The following is a 23,229-nucleotide window of genomic DNA, read 5'->3' as shown; positions in this document are numbered from 1 at the left end:
GATGAGAATGAATTATTAATAACTACGAATCTCACAGCACAATGTTTGAGCTCCTTTTTATGAGACACATGAGTCATTATGAGCCTGATAGCCCCAGCACGAGTCAGTCACTAAACATGGGGGACATTTGATATTGTGTCCCCTACCCTACAGAAAGTGAGAGGACGTGTCCCCCGATGATTGACGCCTCTGTATCCAAGAGGAGCTAAATGAAATAAACAAGCATACAGTATTTATATATTGATTAACAATTTTGTATTGTATTCATATAATCACGTACAATATACTCAGGGCATTTCTATCGACCTTATTTTACTGCCATAAGGATGTATCTTATAGTTACAAATATTTACATTATATATTGCATTTGCATAGCATGTGTTTATCAGGATAAGAGACATTGATATTGACCAAGCCCTGTGTGTAATTTAAGCGATTCAACAATGGATCCAAAATCGAGGACTTAATACTTAAAGGGAAATTCATCTTTGTTTATATATTCATATTTAATTTGATCAAATCACCGACTCGTCGTCCAGCTAGTTTGTGATAGAAGAGACATCACTTTTTAAGCCAGATTCACTTCAAAAAATCACCAAACCATGTCTCAATTTCCACAAATCCAAGCTACTACGTCTGATCTTTACATAGACAATGCACAGTTAATGATGATAACAAGTTTGCCTCAATTATTATATTCAAAATAGGTTATATATGGCACGGTGCTAATGTTGATTTTGAACGTAAATAAGTAAAAGTATTCTGTTAACTAAAGACCTGTCCCACCAACTCTATCACACAGAAACCCTGCAACTGATCAACCTGTCCCCACAAACTCCCTCACAGAGAAACAGGTCTAACAACAAACCTGTCTCCACAAACTCCCTCACAGAGAAACAAGTCTAACAACATACATGTCCCCACAATGTCCCTCACAGAGAAACAGGTATAACAACAAACCTGTCCCCACAAACTCCCTCACAGAGAAACAGGTATAACAACAAACCTGTCATTACCAGCTCTATCACACTGCCACGGACCAACCTGTCCCCACAAAGTCCCGCACAGAGAAACAGGTCTAACAACATACATGTCCCCACAAACCCCCTCATAGAGAAACAGGTCTAACAACAAACCTGAGATTAACTGACCAACTCATCCCCATCAACACTTTCACTGTCCCATCAAGGCTTGCATATGGCTGTTTTTTCATTAGACCATCAGACTCCTTCAATCGGAGTCGTTATGTGACCTTCCACATCCAACAATGCTTACAACAAAACCTACATAATGAGCTCATATATTTCAAATTTAATTTTATCCAAATAAATGTACAAAATAACTTTTCCCTTCCTCATGAATATGTAACAAAAACAAACTTCAAAATGTTGGCAAGTATCCAGAGTGTAAAAACTATGACTGTATGGAGTTTTCCTCATTCTCCCTCATCAGACAAACGCTTCTTTACATGCATGATACCTCCAAACATAACCCATCAACAAGCGCAAAAGGTGAGTGCAAGTTTCACAGAATAGATTAATAACTGACAGCTCACAACAGCAGGCCTCAAAGGACCTTGCCCTCCCAGAAAGCAACCTTACACCACAATCATTTCGGTTATTCCTGTCCTCTATCTATACATATACTGTGGATGTAACTGTACTTAAAGTTTAGGCTGGTAGTAACAAAGGCATCATTTATTCCTCTTGTCTTTTGTAGGTCTGTTAATTAATTACAAAGACAACTCCAAGGCAATGAATGCACTAATCCATGTTTGTGGCTTGCCCCTAACAGAACTGTAACCATATGCCCACAAGGGATTTAACTTATGCAAGGTTTCGACTCCATAGTAATAATAATTAGAACTAAAATGAACACTATCCTAAAAACCTTTAGGGCAGTAGCAACTTCTACTGGCAGGAATACACTTACAGGACTGCAAACAAATTCTTTAAATTCAATCAGCAGCTGGAATATATTGGAAAAAAATATGGCTAAAATAAGGTTTGCTTTAAGCATTTTGAGGTAATTTGACACAACACCATTAGGTAACAATCAACGATAAAAAGTAAAAAGTCATATATAAAGCAATAAAATATAAGAAACCAGTCAAACATGCGGCAATGATGCAACCAAATGGACCTGTCCATTCTCCCGCCCCAGACATTGGAGGGTGTGGAGTGGGGGGATATGGAACTGTCCATTCTCCCACCCCAGACATTGGAGGGTGTGGAGTGGGGGGGCATCGAACTATCCATTCTCCCACCTCAGACATTGGAGGGTGTGGAGTGGGGGTTTATGGAACTGTCCATTCTCCCACCCCAGGCATTGGAGGGTGTGGAGTGGGAGAATATGGAACTATATATACAGAATGACCCACATTATGAAAGAGGACATACTTGAGAAAAATAATGTGAGCAGAGCATTAAACTGACACTGGTGTCCATATTGAACACTTTAGTTAGCAGACACAAGTTACATGCATTGTGAACATGCCTGCCCAAACTCAGCATTGTTAAACACAGTGGAGCAATCATATATCTAGACACACAAACATGCAATAATATTATTGTCCAGGTCCAAATATCTATGCTACATCCGAACATATTTTGAACCTATTCTATCAAAAGACAGAACTGAAAACCAGAAAATGAGAGAAACTGGCCCAGAATGTCTGCATCATCGACATATGCCTGAATAGGTAGAATTTGTCTACACTTTAAAATAAATATGTATAATTCAACAGTCTCTCATCATCTACAATGCCCTTTTTTCTTCTTCTTTTACCAGTTAAAGAGCAATAATCAAGCAAATCTTTGTAACAATTTTACGACCTGAATCAGTTGAAAGAAAAGAAAATGAAAATATGTAACAGTAATTCAAAACTTACTAAAAACAAATTTGGAATTTAAGAACCAATTTGGCTGGATGTGTTGGCTGGTTATGCATTTAGCACCATTGAGGAGTTCCTTTTTCTTTATATTTATTTAATTTTTTTGTTTTATTTTGTTTTAAAACTTATTTTTACAATTAACACTTCAAGAATGGAATAAAAACAATAAGATAACAAATTTTGTTCAGAAACAGGAAGATGCTGGGTTTGTGGTTAAGTGTGATTATTCCTGCAGGGTAAAAATAATTGGCTCAATTTTTTCCAGACATTAAATATTTTATATATACATCCAATGGATTTATGTATATCTCCAACACAGCCTGCTTGGTATAGTGATTGTACATTGGCAAAAAAAAAAAAAAATGGAAAATCTATTAAAAACAATCAATAAAAGACAATGGATTATTTTGTCTCATCAAAACAAAGATTTCCTTGCTTACAGATTAACCAAATAGAAATTAAAGTTAATGAGTAGAGTTTCCTCTTGAGCATTTATCATATAAAAAGCCAGACCGGGTGGTTGGTAACATATTATTCTTCTTACTTACCTGAGCACACTCTTCTAGTTGCTAACAAGGATTATTAAGATGAATATAACAAATGATCAAGCCATATAAATTTCTGGGAAATGGTCCAAATTCTCTTAGGTGATTACTTGAGCACAATGTTCTAGATTTCATTTGTTCATTCAAGAGTCTGCAACACCACCATTACAAATATGTCAGTTTGTTGGCCACACATGAACAACATTTTGTTGCCTCAAAAGACTGTCTGATATAAAAGAAAATAACATTTCTTCTTTCACTCCAAAAGTGGCAACATTTCTGGATCTGGATGTTACATAATTATTATCTGGACATTGGGCAGATCTGTTGACATGAATTACTCCTGGCCCTAACCCGTCTGTAAGATGCCCTATGATTAGTTATTTACATAAGGACTGCATGGTATACCTCTCACTCACTCCTACTAAAACTTCCCTTTATGACCTTCTCCAGTACTGCTCATACTTAATAACAGTATATTTTCAAACAGACAACTTACTACACATACACTCATATATAACATCAAAGATGTGAATGCATGCATTTCACTACGGTAAATGCACAAATCTGTAAAGTTATGTTTAACAGTAAGGGTGTTCTTTAAGATCCAATAAAATAAAATACATTGCATTCTGTGTAGGCCAGTACCTGCACATTTGCTAAATATGTAAATCAGTCTGACAATATTATTAAATCAGAAGTAATCATGACTATATAATCCAGTTTATTGAGCCTAACATGTTGTTGTACTGTATAATGTAAATTGTATAACAGATGTCAAACTGACAACAATAACAACAACAAATGCCCTTTGAAATGAAAGTAGAAATCTAAGTACAAAGATCACAAGAAAAAACAATTGGGCAAGCAGTAAAAGTCAATAAAACTCTGGCTAACTGAAATAACTCAACTGGGTACATGACCAACTACTTTATCCAGGAAGTATACCTGTCCAAACACTTTGTTTAGTGATGTAGTTAAATTATCTTATCTTTCTGACACAGCATGGTCCTTTACTCTATTAACTACCAACAACAGGTTTCTGAAAACATAACTGTTCCACTCATCATTATTGCTTTATGTGACACTTTCATGCACATATCTGTATGTTTATGTAACAACACCTCATAGCCGATACAATAACCTGTATGTTAAGTTATTTGAATATAAGCATAGTCTTAGGTTCATGAGTAAATTGTGCCATAAATGTGAAGTAGATGCAATGTTAGGCAAGGCAATGCAATGTATAGAAAGTTAATTGATCGCACAGAGTAAAGTGACTTACACAATGTTGAGTATCTTTAACGCCACATTATGTAATAACAACATTTACCACGTTTCATACTCACACAGATCTCTCTATGTGGCAGATCACTCTATATGGCAGATCTCTCCATATGGCAGATCTCTCCTTATGGCAGATCTTTCTGTGGCAGATCTTTCTATGTGGCAGATCTCTCCATACGGCAGATCTCTCCATGTGGCAGATCTCTCTATATGGCAGATCTCTCCATATGGCAGATCTCTCTATATGGCAGATCTTTCTATGTGGCAGATCTTTCTATGTGGCAGATCTCTCCATATGGCAGATCTCTCTATATGGCAGATCTCTCTATGTGGCAGATCTCTCTATGTGGCAGATCTCTCCATATGGCAGATCTCTCTATATGGCAGATCTCTCCATACGGCATTTCTCTCTATATGGCAGATCTCTCTATATGGCAGATCTCTCTATATGCAGATCTTTCCATACGACAGATCTTTCCATATTGCAGTTCACTCTATATGGCAGATCTCTCCATATGGCAGATCACTCTATATCTCAGGACACATCAATTACCTTACAAACCCAACCACCTCCTTTGGCATTATGACACCAATGTCCTTGACAGTAGAAAGTGTACTTATTTTGTAACGCACGTTCTGTTCGGCACGTCTACCACAGTTCACAAAATGTCAACAACCCTGTTTACCATCTCTCTCTCTGCCTCTCATTAGTTCTAAAAATTGAACCAAATCTTGGCAAGCATCAAATTTGTCATTTTTTCTGAGAATGTGATGCTATAGATTTTCTCAAAAATGTTCCTCTGGCCAACATGTGACCAATTAATAACAATCACTCAAACTCCCACAGCAGGCTCTTAATAATTGCCAGGAGCTATTTCCAGAAACAAGGAAAAGTCTAAAGAAAGATGCAAACACAAATTAATTCAAGTTTTTTTTTTCCTTCCCCCTAGAGCTTAACAAAAATAAATGTAAGAGAATAAGGAGATACAGGTACTGAGACGGTCTCGGATAGAAAATGACTCCGTCTGAGAAATCTTCACCCAAAACCACAAGATTATGCCATCAAAGTGATTAGTAGTTACAATTGCATACGATATCCTTAGGTAATTGGAGCCGAATAAGAGGCTAACAACAAGAAACCTCACTCTCACGAAAGGAAGAAATTCAAATCTATACGTGACCTATTACATTGAACTGCTTCAAGTCTCATCATCCACTTTTGTAAGAGGTTTGCTTCAAAAACAGACTCATTAAAGAGGAAAAATGCAATTAGTTTCACAAGGAAGCAGAAACAAGATCAATTTTCAAGGATCCAGACAGATAACTGACAAACATAAGAGTGGAACATAATGTGGAATTCTTATGAAATTTTTGGGCTGATTGTTTTGCCCTCTACTTGATCCCAAGCACTCACTTACAATCAATTTGTCCTTGAAAATCAAATTATCCATGTAATAAATACACCTTCACACTTGGTGAAAGGTGAATGAACGGCAACGTGGATTGGACATCAAACTTCAAAGCTTGTCGGATGCCAGGAACTTTGGTAAAAGGAAACTAATACATGGAAAAAAACGAATCTTAAAGGAAGCATTTAGGCTTTCATAATCAAGGGCACAGCTACTTGTTTGCATTGCATAGCTTCATAAAGGTGTCAGTTGCGAGAAATCTGAGAGAAAGAAAGTCATTGTTTGATTACTAATTGGTCTTTAATCAATTAAACTTTACATCATGCATTTACTAACAATAGTTTTATTTGCTTCTATTATGGATTTCAATGATTGGTATAGATAATCTTTTCTGTTATAAAGTATTTTAATGTTGTATGTGCCTCCATTGTGATTCTAGTGGGTGTGCCTCCATTGTGATTCTGGTGGGTGTGCCTTCATTGTGAATCTAGTGGGAGTGCCTCCATTGTGATTCTAGTGGGTGTGCATACATTGTGATTCTAGTGGGTGTGCCTCCATTGTGATTCTAGTGGGTGCCTCCCTTGTGATTCTGGTAGGTGTGCCTTCATAGTGATTCTAGTGGGTGTGCCTCCATTATGATTCTAGTGGGTGTGCCTCCATTATGATTCTAGTGGGTGTGTCTCCATTGTGATTCTAGTGGGTGTGCCTACAATGTGATTCTTGTAGGTGTGCCTCCATTTGATTCTAGTGGGTGTGCCTCCATTTGATTCTAGTGGGTGTGCCTCCAATGTGATTCTAGTGGGTGTACCTCCAATGTGATTCTTGTAGGTGTGCCTCCATTTTGATTCTAGTGGGTGTGCCTCCATTGTGATTCTAGTGGGTGACATAATAAAAACACAGACCATACAGTCATTCGTTTTCAATGAAACATTGCATCAAAGGTGTAATGTCTACAACGAATGTAGCAATTATTCTTTGCAAGTAGAAGGGAAATAAACCTTAAAAGTCTGGACAGAAGGGAAACTTCTAGTGAGCTTGATATGAGATCTTGTTACGAGACACTTGACGACCCTGTAAGTTTACTCTTGTCCCACAACTTTATTATTCCTTTACAAGTAATGAATATATATCGAACCATTTTGTTTCAATTTAACAAGTCACAGAATAGGATATCCACCATCATATATCCTGCCTTAATTAAAGTATCAGCCAGAAGATCAATGACTTTGAATAAATATGTTAGGTCTGTCCAAAACATTCTACAGATTGAACGAGATTCTACTGCATGAAAGACGTAGCAGAAATTTCATTGACATTTACACTGTACTTAGATCTGACCTTTTGACCTTACAAGTGCGGTATCTCCAAGTTCCATCACACTTGGTAATACTGTTAGGCCAAACACCAGAGTGTATGTTGCATTCACCCTAGTCTTCCAAAACATCTCTTTTCCCTTTTCGGAAAAGTTTCTTACTTTGCACCGGTGGAGAAGAGATGGGAATCTGAAAGTGCATTCTTGGACATGTCGAAGACTGTGAAACTGATACCGACAGCGATGGGTCCCTTCACCCAGTTCATGGAGAGGCCTTTGTACAGCCCCCCTTTGATTCCCCCCTCCTGATATATCTCCCTGGCTGTCTTCACGATAGTTTTGTACGAATATTTAGTAATTCCTGCCGTTTGCATGCGCCTGCGGATCACGTCCAGAGGGTACGAAGATGTCTGGCCGCAGAGACCCGCTATGGCTCCGTAACACAGTCTCTCTAGAGGTGTGGGGTCTCTGTTGTTAGTCACTTCTGTTCAATAAAATATAAATAAAAAACAAATAAGGAAAGGAAGGAATGAATCGATAAATCAAGAATAACTGAATGTATGGATGAATGAATGCATAAACAATTATATAAACAAATCAATAAACAAACAAACGAGAGAACAAAGAACGAACGAACGAACGACAGAAACACTGATAAACAAACAAATTAATGAACTCTGAATACTGGAGTAAGAACCAAAGTCAAATAGAAAGGCCGGAGAGAGAATTTCCTTGAAAAGTGCAAGATTTACACAAATTCTTTGAAGTTTACTATAAAAGTACAGTGTATGTTATGTTTCCATATGTCATCAGTTTTAAATGTTTGTACCTGATTAATCTTCAGAACAAATCCGCATTTTCTGAAAAGACTTAAACAATGATTCTCCACCTGTCTGTAAACAACTTGCACAATACGTTGTTTACTCTTTTCTTCTGTTGGTGATATGACACATCAGACTAAAAGCACAGCATACTACTCTCAGGCTAGTCGTGAGAATACATTGCTACGTGTTCTGATCCTAAATTGTAGGAGGAGCTACATGGCTGGGCAGGGAGGTGGGGGTGAGCATGGTGTGGTTGTAATGGTACAGGATGGGTGTTAGACTGGGGGATAGGACTGTCTTTTGGGGGGGGGTTTGATATTTCCTTTCCTACTTTTCTTTCTATAAGTTTACAGGTAGGGTAGAGTTCTACAAGGGTTTCTCTTCCATTGTACTAAAGTTTACGTTAATACTGACCTTTGTGCCTTTTCTTGAATGTTTCATAAGTAAAGAAGCTAGTTCCGCCATACGGTATTGCACCAAGCATGGTAGGGAGGAAGCCCTGATAGAAAGCCTTGGGTCCTTCATGCTTCAGTGTATGGAGACACATCGACAGCATACCTCGGTATCTGTGAAAACCCAAAAAAAACAGGTCAACAACTACTGTATGTCATAAAGACATTGAAGACTCGCCTCAAACCGTGTGCCTCGCTCTGAATAAGTTAACTTTTTGTTGCTTGCAAGTGACGTTTTCTTCTTGTCGCTAAAAATGCAGACAGTAATGAAACATGATACCTTGTTATCTTCTATCTGGACCTGAGATATCCATTGCTGCCATGTACACTGTATCAATGCCCCTTTTAGTTTTTAAAACATCTGTGACTCACCACCAGTCAATGCTGGACTTTCTAGTTTAACACACACACCACTGAATAAACATTATCAACACATAAATTATGAGGAAACTAGGAGATGTTCGTTATCTCAAATATAATGCTTAAAATAAGACAATAGTATCGTTGAATTTATCCATGGTTGTCCTTTTGTACAAAGCAAGTATATGGTCAATTCCATGGTGACTCGCGTGACATTTTTACTAAAATTCCTCTCTATTTGATATCATTAAACAAGTAAAGAAGTTACCTGGGAGAAAAGCATTCATGTAGTCAGTGAAGTACGCCTTAATGCTTACAACAGTAGACAAAAAATATTTATACCTCAAGTATTGGGGGTGAAATTGGCGAAAAAGTAAACGTGACTCGCGTGACAGTTACTATTAGCAAAAATCAGAATGCACACACAAATGTTCGATTTCTTATGTCTTATTAAAATTTTTCCAATCACTTTTTATAATCATACCGAAGTTGAACTAGAGCACCAATGGTGCAGAAGCTCATACCATTTCGAGCTTAAAAATGTAGGGCCCACAAAACTTTATGGCCCACCAAATTTTAGGCCATTTTTCAGATTCCACCAATTTTGGGCCCATGAGGGATACCCCCCCCCCTTTAGCAGAATCCTGGCCACACCACTGGCTATAATTCCTATTTTCCCCCTTTAAATCCTATTTTACCCACTCTCTCAAACAATACCACTGACCTACCCTATTTAACTTTCTCCCCTCTACCTGAGCAGACCTGAAGCACTCCTTGCCAAAATTTTGGCTGGCTGCCTACAATACCTCAGGCTCAAAGACTTCTAAGAATCGGCAAGTGCTGATTGGCTATAGGGCTCTCATGCTTACAGTTCGACAGTTAATAACAACTCCCAGTCCTGCTTTAATTCCACTAACAGCCTCTGCAGAGCTTAACCACAAATGTAAACAAACACTGCAGAGACTGGGAGACAAATTAAAGGAGCTTTGGCAAAAGGTGAAGGCTCAGATTTTTTTAAACAATGGGGATTAATTGTAATTAATTAACTTTTGACCAAAAATTATTAGGCATCACCTAATTCATACACAATCCAACAATCATCAGTTCAACTTTGAATATGATCCATCAACATCTTGAGGAGATTGAGATATTTGAAAATATTACAAAGAATGACCCCCTAAATGACATTTGACCTCAATTTTCCGAACACCCCTCGTAACTCTCATCCCGAGGAACGTTGTGACCAAGTTTCATTATAACTGGCCATACACTGTACGAACAGGAGCAATTTGAAAATATCGGGCCGCGGCCCAGGCCACAAAAGACCCCTAGTTGATCTTTGATCTCAAATTCATGAACACCCTGAAGGTAAAACTTCCATAGAACTATCGTGACAAACCCTCAACATTGTACCATGGAATCTGTAGGAGAAGAAGCATTTTGCGTATTTCCACAAAATGGCCCATTACGGCCCATATGTGACCTTTGACCACAAATTTCGGACCATCTCTGATGGCCCTATACCCAATGGTCCTTGTGTCCAAGTTTCATGAAATTCCATCAAACACTGTGCGAGTGGGAGCGGTTTTACCAATTGTTGATGGATAGAGTGATAGAATGATAGAGTGATAGACGCCGCCTTGTAACAATAGCTCACACCAGCATGCTGGTATGAGCTAAAAACACCTCTACCTCAATTGCTATGCAACTTTGAATAAATGTTGTAACGCATGGAAATTACGATGAAGATGTATTGTGACTCGCGTGACAAGAAAACGTGACTCGCGTGACAAGTTCACTTTTCGAATAGTTCTACTGTAGACCAAATGCAGTAGTGAATCGAAGGTATAGATCTTGCCTAGTGAAATAAAACATTCATTGGTCTAGAAAGTGTCCAAAAGGTACTTCCCTTGGGAATGTCCAGATGATATTTATGTCCCCGAGTTACTTTCATGACTGCAGACAGTAGGTAATATACTGTACGGGTAGTACAGTTGTTCAGGCAATATATCTTGTCAATTAATATTTATAACAATATTTAGTCTGTTGAAGTCACTCAGTTGAAAGTTATAGAAGAAACAGATCTATCAAAATGTGATTCAAATTACCATTCTTATTTGTCATATTTGAATAAACCAAAAGTGTAATATTGAGAAGATACATTCGCTCATAGGATTTTGGGAATGATTGAGCAGTTAAAACCTTAAGGTTGTCAAGTCATAGCACATGGCATTGCCAGATACAAATATAGATTATGTTTTTGTATAGTACTAAAAAATCAATGACATGTGCTAACTTTCCAAATGTGGTGATAAAATAGGCATTATATTGCGAATAAATATTCATGATTTTAAATTCTGATATTTCAAATGAAATTATTATAATTAGTTGCATTATGTGTGCACATATTATTCAAGTTGCCTAATTAAAGGGGAATTCATTTATGATATCTTTAATCAGTGTTCTTCATTCATCAAACTATAACATCCCTGTAATTTTTACACAGTAAATAGGTAGAAACACTATCTTGATTTGTCTTGACTCGCGTGACGTGACTCGCGTGACATTCGTAAAGGGTGATTTTCTGCAAAATTTGAATATCTTCTGAAAAGGAAAATTCAGTAATCCTTTTGGTATCTATGTGAAGACTTGATATTCATTATTTGGAGTAAACCTTTGTGCAGGCAAGGAGAAAAAACCAAAAACAGTCAATTTTGTAACTCACGTGACAGTAAATCAAGGGTGTTTACTGTTTTCAATTTACCACACTTGTCTAATGCCTTGATGTCAAAATAAAATTGAAGCTATTAACTGAGCACTATGCTATACCAAATATAATTAGTCCAACACACAGTAAATAGGTAGAAACACTATCTTGAATTGACGAGACTCGCGTGACGTGACTCGCGTGACATTCGTAAAGGGTGATTTTCCACAAAATTTGAACATCTTCTGGAAAGGAAAATTCAGTAATCTTTTTGGTATCTATGTGAAGACTTGATATTCATTATTTGGAGTAAAAGTCTTGTGCAGTCAAGGAGAAAAAAAACAAAAACAGTAAATTTTGTGACTCGCGTGACAGTAAATCGAGGGTGTTTTCAATTCACCACTATTGTCTAATGCCTTGATGTCAAAAAAAAATTAACTACAAGTATTCTATTTATTGGAAACTTATACAATTTTAATGTAAAATGATTTTAAATTTTTTGGTATGATGTTGACCTTATCATGGAATTGACCACAATTGAGTCACATTAACAATTAGGCCCGAGGGGCTGACCTCAGTATCATTTATTAAAAGAGCATTACAATGTTCTTGTTAGAATTAACACACCTAGTACTGACTAGGAAATTACAGATGGCAAATTGAAGGGTTTAGTGAATTTGATACATTGAACAAGAAATACCTCATTAAAAACATCCACTCCAATACTCCCTATATTATATCTTGGTCAGCTTCTGCATTTTTTGTTCTGTTTGTGATATTGCAAACTACTACTCTTCCCGGAGAGACCTTTCCCGAAAGTGAGTGACAACTGAAGGTGTTAACATGGAACACTCTATTTTTCTACCTGGCAACATTGACAATACATTGTTCAATCCCCTCAAGAGGAACTTATTACCCAGCAAACAATCCAAATCAGTCATTCGAGACTAATCTCTACTATAACAGGAGAATTTGTCCATTTCTCAGAAATATCTTTCAGCTGGGCCTTGGCTTCAGGCCTGCATTTCTACCCTCTAATAATTGACATGAGCATGAAGCCCTACACCAGGATTAAGCCTACAGTTGTTACTCTCCGCACAACAACAGCAAGAATAAGCAAACACAGGGTTATAATTAGCACAGAAATAACAAAAGCAACATGTATCCTTGCCCCAGGACAAAATTTCTCCCTCAATGAGTGGGGGGACGTCTTCAATAACATGATTTTGCTTCGTTTTCCTAGAGATTAGCAAAGGTTATTAACATAACAATACACAGGTGGGTGGATAGTGCATTTCTAGGGCCTCTTTGATATTGCCGATCCTAGGAACCACCGTGGACCATTTATAGAATACTGGTTTGCACTTTCCAGGCAACTTTCTGGACATGACAAACAGAACAGATTGGGAGGATTGAATATTGTAATGATGTTACTTTAAGTAGACTTATAACAAAGAGCAAATGCTTTAGACAAACATTTGTTACATCAAGGAGCAAAAGATTAGTAAAATGAAATCCAAAAACTTCACAGAAAGAAAGAAAAAGGGAGAAAGAAATCCACTTTTGAATGGCTAAAGGCAAGTCCTATCAACTCCTACCTCTACTGACTCAACTCTTGGACAAACCAATATTTTTCTTTCTAAGTTGATACATTCTACGAGAGTTCTTCTAGTTTGAGAGGTTTGCTTCCCGGAAAATTACTGTGTCAGGTTTGATCATTGGTCTTGACTTTTCAAAGAACCACAGTAAAGTTAGTACCTTTACTACTACATAGCACCATCCCACCCCCTTCAGTGTAGAGGACTAATTTTATGGCAGACAGGGGGGGGGCGAGACTCCCCAAGAAAAATTACAATGCAATTCTACTTTAATGAATGTGTTTATTGGTTTCACAGTTTGACAGAAAATGTAAAGAGTAAAAACTGATTAGATTTTGAACATGCAACCAATTTGTAAATTCACAGAAACACTAATTCTGGACTGTCAAACACAAAAACACCTTTCAGCTTGCTTTCAATTCGTCTTTACAATTCACACATTTGTTATCGCTACAGTATAATCTCATGATATACCAATATATGTTTTGCACAATTTTAAGTACCTGTAGTGCTGTGATTAATTTTGAGAAAACTGCAAAGAGTTGAGTTTCATGAACAGGCCAGTCTCTTCCAAGTTAATTGTCAACAATGTACACAAGGTTGGGGGAAGATTCTTTAATCTTCCTATTAACACAATATAACTGTTTTATACTGGATCTTTAAAATCAGCCAATTTTAATGCAAAGGATGGTATTGAAGCAATGTGTTTCCACCAGTCAGCCTAGCTCTTGTGCGACTTATGTACGACTTATAGCCTTTTACAGGCTTATATGAACTCACATAGATTTGCCATACATGGTACCTACGACATACAGTAGTTAGAATGGGTGTGTGTTCATGCTATGGAAACAAAGCTAACCTATGATATCATTCATTTCAGCATTGTTCCATGGGGAGATTTAGTCTTTGCAAATAATACAATCATCTTGTACAGCAATGTTTCAACTCTGATATAAACTGACTCTGAATTTACTGTTATGTCATTTCAGATTTTACTTCATTTTACCCTCTTTTTAAGCCTAATCCTTTAATGTTGGGACGAAAATAACATTGATTTTCACTCAAAACATGGTGATCATCAAGCCTCCATCTCTAAAGAGAGATTTTGCTAGAAGCTTTATTGAGACTTAAACTTAATAAACAGTAGATAATGTACAATGTAACACAGCTAGATACTTGTGCCTCAATTTAAATACCTGAACATAATAGAGGGCGATATTCTGAAAAGGGTTTACCAAGACTGTTTGGAATTCCATATTAACAGGACATGTCCCAGCTGTGTCTATGCATTTCAAGTTAATATCTTCCAAAGGCTGTCCACATGATATTCCTTCTAATATAGGCCAAGCGAAACCCACATTGCACTGAACAAATGTGCTCTTGACCGCCACCCCCACCACCCTTCTGCCTTCCTTCATTCTTATGCAAACTAAAATTCAAATTGTGTAAAACAAAAGTTTACACCTTAATTCTAGAAATCATGAAAATATGTCTAATTTTAAAGGCTATCATGTGTAAAGACCAGTAACTCTACACTAGATGAGAAAATTAGTACCCAGTGCCCTCTACTCCCTCCTTCTAAGAAACAAGTGTGGGAAATACATATGACAATTACCTTGTTCTCTCTGTGACCGCCATTCTCGCCCTCACCAAGTCCAGAGGGTACGTCAAGGCAGATGCTGTCACACCCGCCATAGAGCCAGCACAGAAGCGAGCAAAGGGTGCAAGGTTCCTATGAAGGGTTATGAAGATTAATTGTGTTAACAATAAACAATCACAAAAATGACAAAAGATCTTGAAAGTGAAAGAACAACAGATGGAACATTGTCATTAACATTACTTGTCTTTGTTTGACAATTTGTCTTCCCTTTTGTTTCTAATATGCAAGGTCGTTATACCACGTCAATCAGTCTTTTTTACCATTGGAATTTTATTTGTGGTATCATTTCTACTCTTGAACTTTAGTGTATACATATATATGGTAAAATCAAATGAAAGATGGTTGGTACAAATGCCATGTAAAGTGATAGATAATAACTCATCTAATATTAATAATGTATGTGTGCTGTAGAGTAACTAACAAGGTGTTTTTTGCAACCTCTAAATATACCTCAAAGGTAAAACAAAGAAAACTTAAAGCTTTAAACACTAAAATAAAGGAAGTTAATATCAAGGCCCAATAATGAAACCAAAATGAACTGTATGAATAACAGAGGGCAGCATGCCACTACTAATATAGTTGCCAAATAGGCAGGCTAGTGATGCTATCTCAATTTAGAGGTCAAATGGCCAAATTGCAACCCACTGATGGCTGCATTCAAATTATATAAGTACCAATGACAGTTCTATGAAATGATTTTCTAATTAAGTGGATGGTGCAGGTCAATGGACGAGAGCCTTTCCTCTAACACCAATCAAACTGATACAATTCCCTCTCTGGTCTTTCTCTACGGTTCTGACTCGAGCTAGTTTGGGCCAAATTCCTGTCTAATGATATTAACTTACTGTGCATTGTTGGGCTTAAGTAGTTTCTTATACTGTTCATGAGTTGAATATTGCAAGGCTGCATAAGGTATGATCCTGACCATGGTAGCTGAGTTACCCCGCCACAGGGCCAGAATTCCCTCCTTCTGGTAGACATTGTTTAGCACACTAACGACCTGCCGGACGCTGAATTTCATATCGGACGCTGAAAGTGGAGAAATCCAAACCAAGGTCAAACAAACATGCTATAATGTTTGAGGGCTTTTTTGTTCAGTAACAGTCTGTTCTGCTGATTGAATGGTTTCATTTTGCTTGTATCAGTGTTTGAACAGACAGAAAGCTCCAGTAGAAGGATAAATATGTGCCACCCAATCTTTCTTATTATATTTGGGACAATTTTCATGACTTAGCATCTCCATAAAGACCATTGATGAGGCTGAATTTTTGTTGTTGTGGGCTTATAACTAATTTACTACAGTAGTCTGACCAAGCAATAGGATAGTTTACTTGAATAACCATCAATCTAACATAGGGATCTCCATGGTTATAGCAATATGGATGCCCAGAAGAGCGACTTTGTTAACCATTCAGTAACCACCAGAGAAATGTTGTGTGCCAAACTATACAGCATAATATATTGTTTTTCTGTTCTTTACAAACCAACGAGATGCCTCACTAGGTTAATCCTTCCTGGTGTGATGTTGCCTGTCTAAAGTAAAGATACTACTTACATTTCCGGGCTCCTAATCTTTCCTTTAACAGTGACAAAGGGAATCAAAACACTGAGGCAACATTCTATTGAAGTGTTACCTTAAATAACATTATACAGATACAGATATATATATATATATAACAAATATATTGCCTGCTTTAATCAACTCGCAACTTCCACACCAAATAGCTAAAAACACCTGGCAGTATGAAAGATAACTTACTTTGGAAAAGAATTTTTGTCCTGTCAAGAGGAGCGATGGTAGTCTTTGCCACAGCACCAGCTAATGCTCCAGACAAGAGGTTTGTGATAATTGGCCGCCATGTTGAATCCTGGCAAGAAAAAATTTAAATTTTTGTAAGATAAATATTAAACAGAGCATGAACCCTTCATGTTTATTGTTTCCAGCTTTTACAATGACCATGACATGACAATTATCTTTCATTGGTCCTCGTTCCTTGAACACACAATACACTGGCATCATACTCTCATTAAACGTACAGTTATTCCTGTAGGCAAACTGTGGATCAAGTCCTGCATCCCCTAATATGCAGGTAACTATTTATCTTGTATCAGACAAGCAAATTTGTCGACATGCTGTATACTGCAAATCTGTATACATGGCAGTTTTTGTACCCAGTTCATTCATGACATTTCCAGATCAAGGTTCAAGACATTGCATTTTTTCCCAAATTTATGCAGTGCCTTGCAGAATCAAAATAACTGCAAAATTCCTAACTTCAAAGAAATGCGACACTTGGAATATTCCAAACTCTTCTGTACAGATTATTGACATTTACTGTTAGGATGCAATGGTTCACTTAAACATTCAAACCATGAACAATATGATGTAGAGTACACAGAATGATGATAAAATTATCACTACAATGCTTCCATTATTGCAAAACTGGAAAATCCATGACCAACTCCCCTTCTCATAAAGGAGGAACTGGAAATGAGTTCTGTGATAACGATCCCCATTATGACAAAATTATCTTCATTTCAGAAGATTTTAATGGTATATTGACAGGAGGGAGCTAGAGGAAGATAGAAAGTGAAGGGGGGGGGGAGGGTGGGGAAGGGTGAGAATTTGGTGATGGTGCTCATAATAGCTGATATGATCCTTTAAGACCCTGGTCTTACAAACTTTTTCGATAGGTGACCCCACCTTCATCATCTTGGCGCCCTCCAGTGGCAGATGTTGTGGCTTGGGGTAGGGGTGTATGGGAAGGAGATCTACCCTTCCCCTTTCAGGAAATACTATATATGATAAATGGTACTTAGTTGCATAATGGTGTCACATTTTGTAACTTCTGAAGTAACTTATGTTTAAAATTGCTCCTCTTTTTTGCTTCCATTTATTTCTTGGCGACCCTCATGTCATATACCAGGGCTTTAAAGCAAAATTCATTATCACGTGATTTGTCTTTACTAGCAAAAAACTTTCTGAAAATGAAAGCGAAATGAAAGGAAACAAGAAATCGGAGAAAAACATAGAAAAAGGGTAAGATATCTAAGACACGCTACATATACGATAAAACTTACTTCATGGGCTCTGTGCTGTGGTCGAACTACCTCTGGTGTCTTGACTTGGATTGCAATGTTCACCATGGGATGCGAGTCTTCTTGGGCAAGATCCAATGAAGCTTCGATGTGGTCACTATTTACCATTCCTTACAGAAGCGATCAAAATTGTTCCTTTGGTTATTCTTTCTCGATCACTCTGTCATCCGGGCAACTCTCCGAGATTCCTTACTTTAGGGTGTCGCAGTAATATACACCTCAGACAAGCTCAGTTGTCAGTAATCTACATAATAATTTAACAAAAAAATATAATATCTAGTAAATAAAATTTAAAAGCTGATCGTGACAGCCATCAAGCTAGACTTCACAATTAGTAACCACCAACAGTATAAAGTTAATTGTATGTTACAGTAGTTAACCCTCTACTGTATATCCAGATTGAACTACTGGTTAACACTGCTAGATCGGCATAATTAATGTGCAGAGAAGTAAAGTGAGTATGACAGCCTTTTTACTGAATGTAGAATAGTATATATTACCTTAGTTAATATTTTATGAATAATGTCAGTAATAGTTGCAGTTATGGTGAACCAATCAGCAAATTACCTCTAAAGGCAAACTCATTTTCTGATCCGTCTTCTCATAAACATGCACTACTTAATGAGGTTCTGTTACAATGTACAGTTTACATTTCTCCTGAAACATTCCTAGTATGTGGATTTGTTCTGGGTTATTAATCCTGGAACCAATTTGATATTTCTGTCACATGAAATATATCAAAGTTTCTAAAGAGATACATATGTTTTTCAACAGTTTATAGGAAGAGCTGATTTGCATGGGTGTGACCAATTTACAGGGTATTTGTATAGCTATTTTAATATGGTCGAGCTAGAAGTACTTAGTTCACATTTTATGAATCAGAGCCAGAGCACAGATATTTAGATGGTGATCAAATCAGGATAGGACCCATCATTACATAAATACAGTATTGTATATTCAAAGGTCAACTCTATAAAGCAAACTTATACAGATTCTTTCTTTTTCAACTGGAACGTTCAATTTTAATACCATTTTTATTTTTTCCACAGCTACTCTGTAACCATTCAGGCCTGCAGTGAGTGATCAAAGTTACTAGAAATAAAGTTAAGACCTCTGACAAGTCAATAGTCCTGAGACTTATAATTAACAGTGTATGACCTGTGGTATGCAATCACTTTGTTAACACTGCACTACAAATATATCTCAAGGACAAACAGTGTATGCTTTCATCCTTTGGAGCCTTATTGTTGACATCCTGTAGTGCCTTGTTGTTGCCAATCCACCACAAACTACTCTGACGAGAGGAATTAAGATTGATAACGACTGAACAGTTAGTTAGATAATATTGGAATACAGAAATAGCCCCCAAACTAATCAACTGGCACCATCATCAACATTGCCTTAAAGGAGAATTCTGGACAATTACATTATGTACGTAAATTAAAGGAAATCTACTGAACAACCAAAGTCAGTGATGCTCCTCTTGAGCCATACAGAATAAACAAGCATCCTGACCTGCAAAGTCTATGTGTGCCTAACAAGTACTGTACAGTACACTGAACGTTACAGACAGAAGCCAGATTACCTAAAGGAATCCAGGCTTTCAAGCAGGGGTTCCCTAACTGGGGTACATGAACCCCCAGGGAGTGCTTGAGTAATCCCAGGGGTTTGTGAGACATTTATGAAAGTCAAACTAGAGTACTTTTTGTTGAACTAAAATCTGATATATCATAAACTTAGTAATGTACAAAAGTTGTACCTATCGACAACCTCTACAATATTACACTATGAACTTAGTCTTTATTATACTATAATACGCAAGATCGTGTCTCGAAAATTTGGGGGTTCGTGGACAACTCTGACATCCACAGGAGGTTCGTGGGGGGATAAAACTAGTGAAACCCTGCAGGCTTTAAAGGATAACGTTAGGCACAATCTTTACTTGGATATGTTGAACAAGGCCTTTATAATAAAACACTGATCATATCACAGTCTGAGTTTTACTTCTAAACCACTTTGTGTGAACTAAGCCCAGGTTAAATGTCAGTGGGTCATACTTTAAAAGTGGCTGGACTACTTAGTCAGGGATGAGACTGAGCCGGGGAAAAAAAATCTGAAATTTATCGATCGTCGTCCTGGGGGAGGGGTTTAAGGGAGGGGGTGTCCCCCTCCCCTTTAGAAATTTTTTGTCAGGTAAGGAGGGCTTAGATGCAAAATGGTGGACTCTAGATGGAATCTATCACATCACGTAACTCGCCCAAAAAGTGTGGAATTTCTGCTTGTATAATTTATCCATTAGCTTTTTTGAACCAAAAAAAGGCTTTTTTGCTTGCTTTGTGCTACTTGATTCCACCACTGGTCAAATTCGGTGTTCCTTCCCTTTACAGTCCAGCATGTTCGGCACAAAAAAAAAAAAAAAAAAAAATAAATAAATAAATAAATAAATAAAAAAAAATAAATAAAAAACGCGAATTACGAGAAAAAACGCGAAATGAAAAAAAAAAAAAAATCGGAAATCCGCGTTTCCGCGGAAGAGTCTCATGCCTGCTTAGTCTAACACACAGACCATTAGCCATGACCTCAAATTATAAACCATGTTTACAAACTTACGACAAATGACAAGTTTGTCAAGGACAAATGCTGTTGAATGTCATCAATGTGCTCTGTCAAATATGAAGTTGGAAGAACAGTTTGTTTGAGTTCTATTAGAATTTATAAAACAATGGTTTTAAGTTGATTAACATTAACTAATATTTAGGCCTGCACTGGGGAGCTGATGGCAAAAATGACTCAAATTCTGCCCAAAGTCATTCTTTAATAAGAGCAAGAAACTGAGCTGACTTTCCTTTTGTTTCCAGTCATTTCCATTCAAAGGAACATTAATATTTACAGTAAACAACAGATTTAATTTCCAAAAATTCACCCCCAAAAAATGACAATGTCAAGAAAAATCACAAACAATTTGCAACTTTGTTATTGATAAATATTTACTAAAATATTGACTTATTGCCTTTCTTCAATTCGAAAAAAAAAGGCCCATCTTTTAATGGCCACCCTGGCTTTGATAAGTTTATACTCGGTTGTACAGTAAATAAACCTGGGTGGGTATAATACCATGCATACATATCTGTATGATGAAAATATATTGCAAACTATCCAACCAACCTCAACAATCTTCTGTCCAGTTACAGACCTGTGTGTAGGAGACCTATATGTACAGTAATTACACTTGTGAAATTGACCGTGTATGATGGGGAACAATCTTCTAATACTTGCAGAAATTGAGGCCTATCAACGATCAATATAACGTTGTATCAGAGCATGCCAGAATCCCAAAATTAATATTACCAGAATACCTACTGTACTGTACATATATTAAACTGATATATTAATACCACCAGAATACATACTGTACATGTATATATTAAACTGATATATTAAGTTGGGAACTTGATGACCTTTCAAGTAAGTGTGGAAATGTACAGTACAGTAGATATTGGCAAACTGACCGGTAGTCTGTGAATAAGTAAATATCAGAACAAACGTTTTGACATCTTGGTACATCTTTCTGACATAAATGATTGATCTGCATAAGAGTGAAAATGGCCAGAAAGTGGGAAGGGGTGGGGAGAGTTACTATATTAGAAATAGGGGAATCAAAATGATTTGAAGCATATACAAGTACCTAATGGTACAATACATACGTATACCATACAATTGCTATGTACAGTACAGTATACAAAACTTTTAGGATTAAATTATATCTGATAGTCTGCCAAACTGTTTTACAAACTCTGGAATTTTGGTTTTACAATTAAATGCAAAGATGTGCAGAAGTGTGGTAGATATTTTGGCAAACTGTCTGTAGACTGAAAATATATATGATTAAATATTAGAACACACTGTGTAACATCTTGGTTTATCATTGATATGTTGCTGGATGCTGTAAAGGCTAAACATGTCAAGTAGTATGGTGGGTATAAGAGTTACTGTGTAGACAGCTTAAATACCACTGAGTAGGGTCTAAAGCACTTGGTCAGGAGGCAGGGAGGGGATGGGGGAGGGTATTAGAAATAAAAGGATCAAATGCCAAAAATACTTACAGATATACATATTGTACTAAATAGAGTGTACAATTTCTACAGTTTATCCTGTACAGCATGCATAGCAAACTGTGATGATAAATCTGTGAAGTTGTTTCTAAATTCTAATACACAATCATTCCAAACTGTGCAGTGCAGCAGTTTATCATTATCATTCTGTAATAATATCGACTGCTCAAACTGTATTCAAAATATTATGAATGATTTATGAATGAATTTTTATGTGATTTTAGTATCAAATACTATAAAAAGGACGAAATGAAACATAATGTTGCTTCAGGGCAAAAAAAGAGAAACATTCAAAATAATAAACCGTCACTGTGCTAGCTATGAAAGTTTACTATGGATATCAGCTAGCAACTTTTACATCTAAGGCTACCAATCATCCACCCTTGTGACAATCTATAAGAATTGAAAAACAATAGTGATAGACATTAAAGAAACGTTACCGTCAATTTTCATGATTCCTATTTGATGATCTTTCATTGTTTCGAGATACAAAATATATAGTAGATTCTTCTGAAAGAAGGTAGTTTCTTCCCATGTCTTTGGAGGAAACTGGAAGAAACTAGTTATTTCCAGCATTTTCCATTCAGAACCCTGATTTAAATGCAACCATGGATGGTTATGACACACATTCCTTCATTCGATTGATGTTTATGAAGTTTGTGTGAATAGCTGTTACCTTCTGTACAGAGTGGCACAAAATTGGCATTGAATTTGAACCCAACTCAAAAAGCAAATTTATTATACAGAAAGATATGGGTATGAAAAGAACAGCCTGCAAGTCTTTGGCAAATGACCCTGGATATTGTTGCTGGGCTTTAGTGTTCTACCATCAGTGATAAAACTGATATAAACAAAATTAAAAGGCAATATATCAGCATCAGGCCTTGACAAATGATGTTGCCAACTCTGTACACTCGACATTGATTCATGGCCCCCAATATTAGCAAGGCTATCCTTACAAATATTTCACT

General features: G+C 36.9%; 1 protein-coding gene across 1 annotated transcript in view; it reads right to left on the bottom strand.

Annotated features, from left to right (window-relative positions):
- Positions 1–240: 240 nt before the first annotated feature.
- LOC139966841 (mitochondrial coenzyme A transporter SLC25A42-like) overlaps positions 241–23,229 on the bottom strand; it is a 28,576-nt gene continuing 5,587 nt past the window's right edge. The window contains exons 2-7 of the mRNA XM_071970249.1: positions 18,129–18,390; positions 16,807–16,915; positions 15,893–16,076; positions 15,003–15,119; positions 8,685–8,836; positions 241–7,930 (exon numbers count right to left, since the gene is read on the bottom strand). Of these exons, the coding sequence (XP_071826350.1) occupies positions 7,605–7,930; positions 8,685–8,836; positions 15,003–15,119; positions 15,893–16,076; positions 16,807–16,915; positions 18,129–18,254 (1,014 nt within the window). The 5' untranslated portion in view covers positions 18,255–18,390 and the 3' untranslated portion in view covers positions 241–7,604. The remainder of the gene's footprint in view (positions 7,931–8,684; positions 8,837–15,002; positions 15,120–15,892; positions 16,077–16,806; positions 16,916–18,128; positions 18,391–23,229) is intronic.

This window comes from Apostichopus japonicus, chromosome 4, assembly GCF_037975245.1.
Source record: "Apostichopus japonicus isolate 1M-3 chromosome 4, ASM3797524v1, whole genome shotgun sequence".
NCBI classification, from domain to species: Eukaryota; Metazoa; Echinodermata; class Holothuroidea; order Aspidochirotida; family Stichopodidae; genus Apostichopus; species Apostichopus japonicus.
The sequence above is the reverse complement of the archived record's forward strand: the minus strand, read 5'-3'. Positions and strand labels throughout refer to the sequence as shown.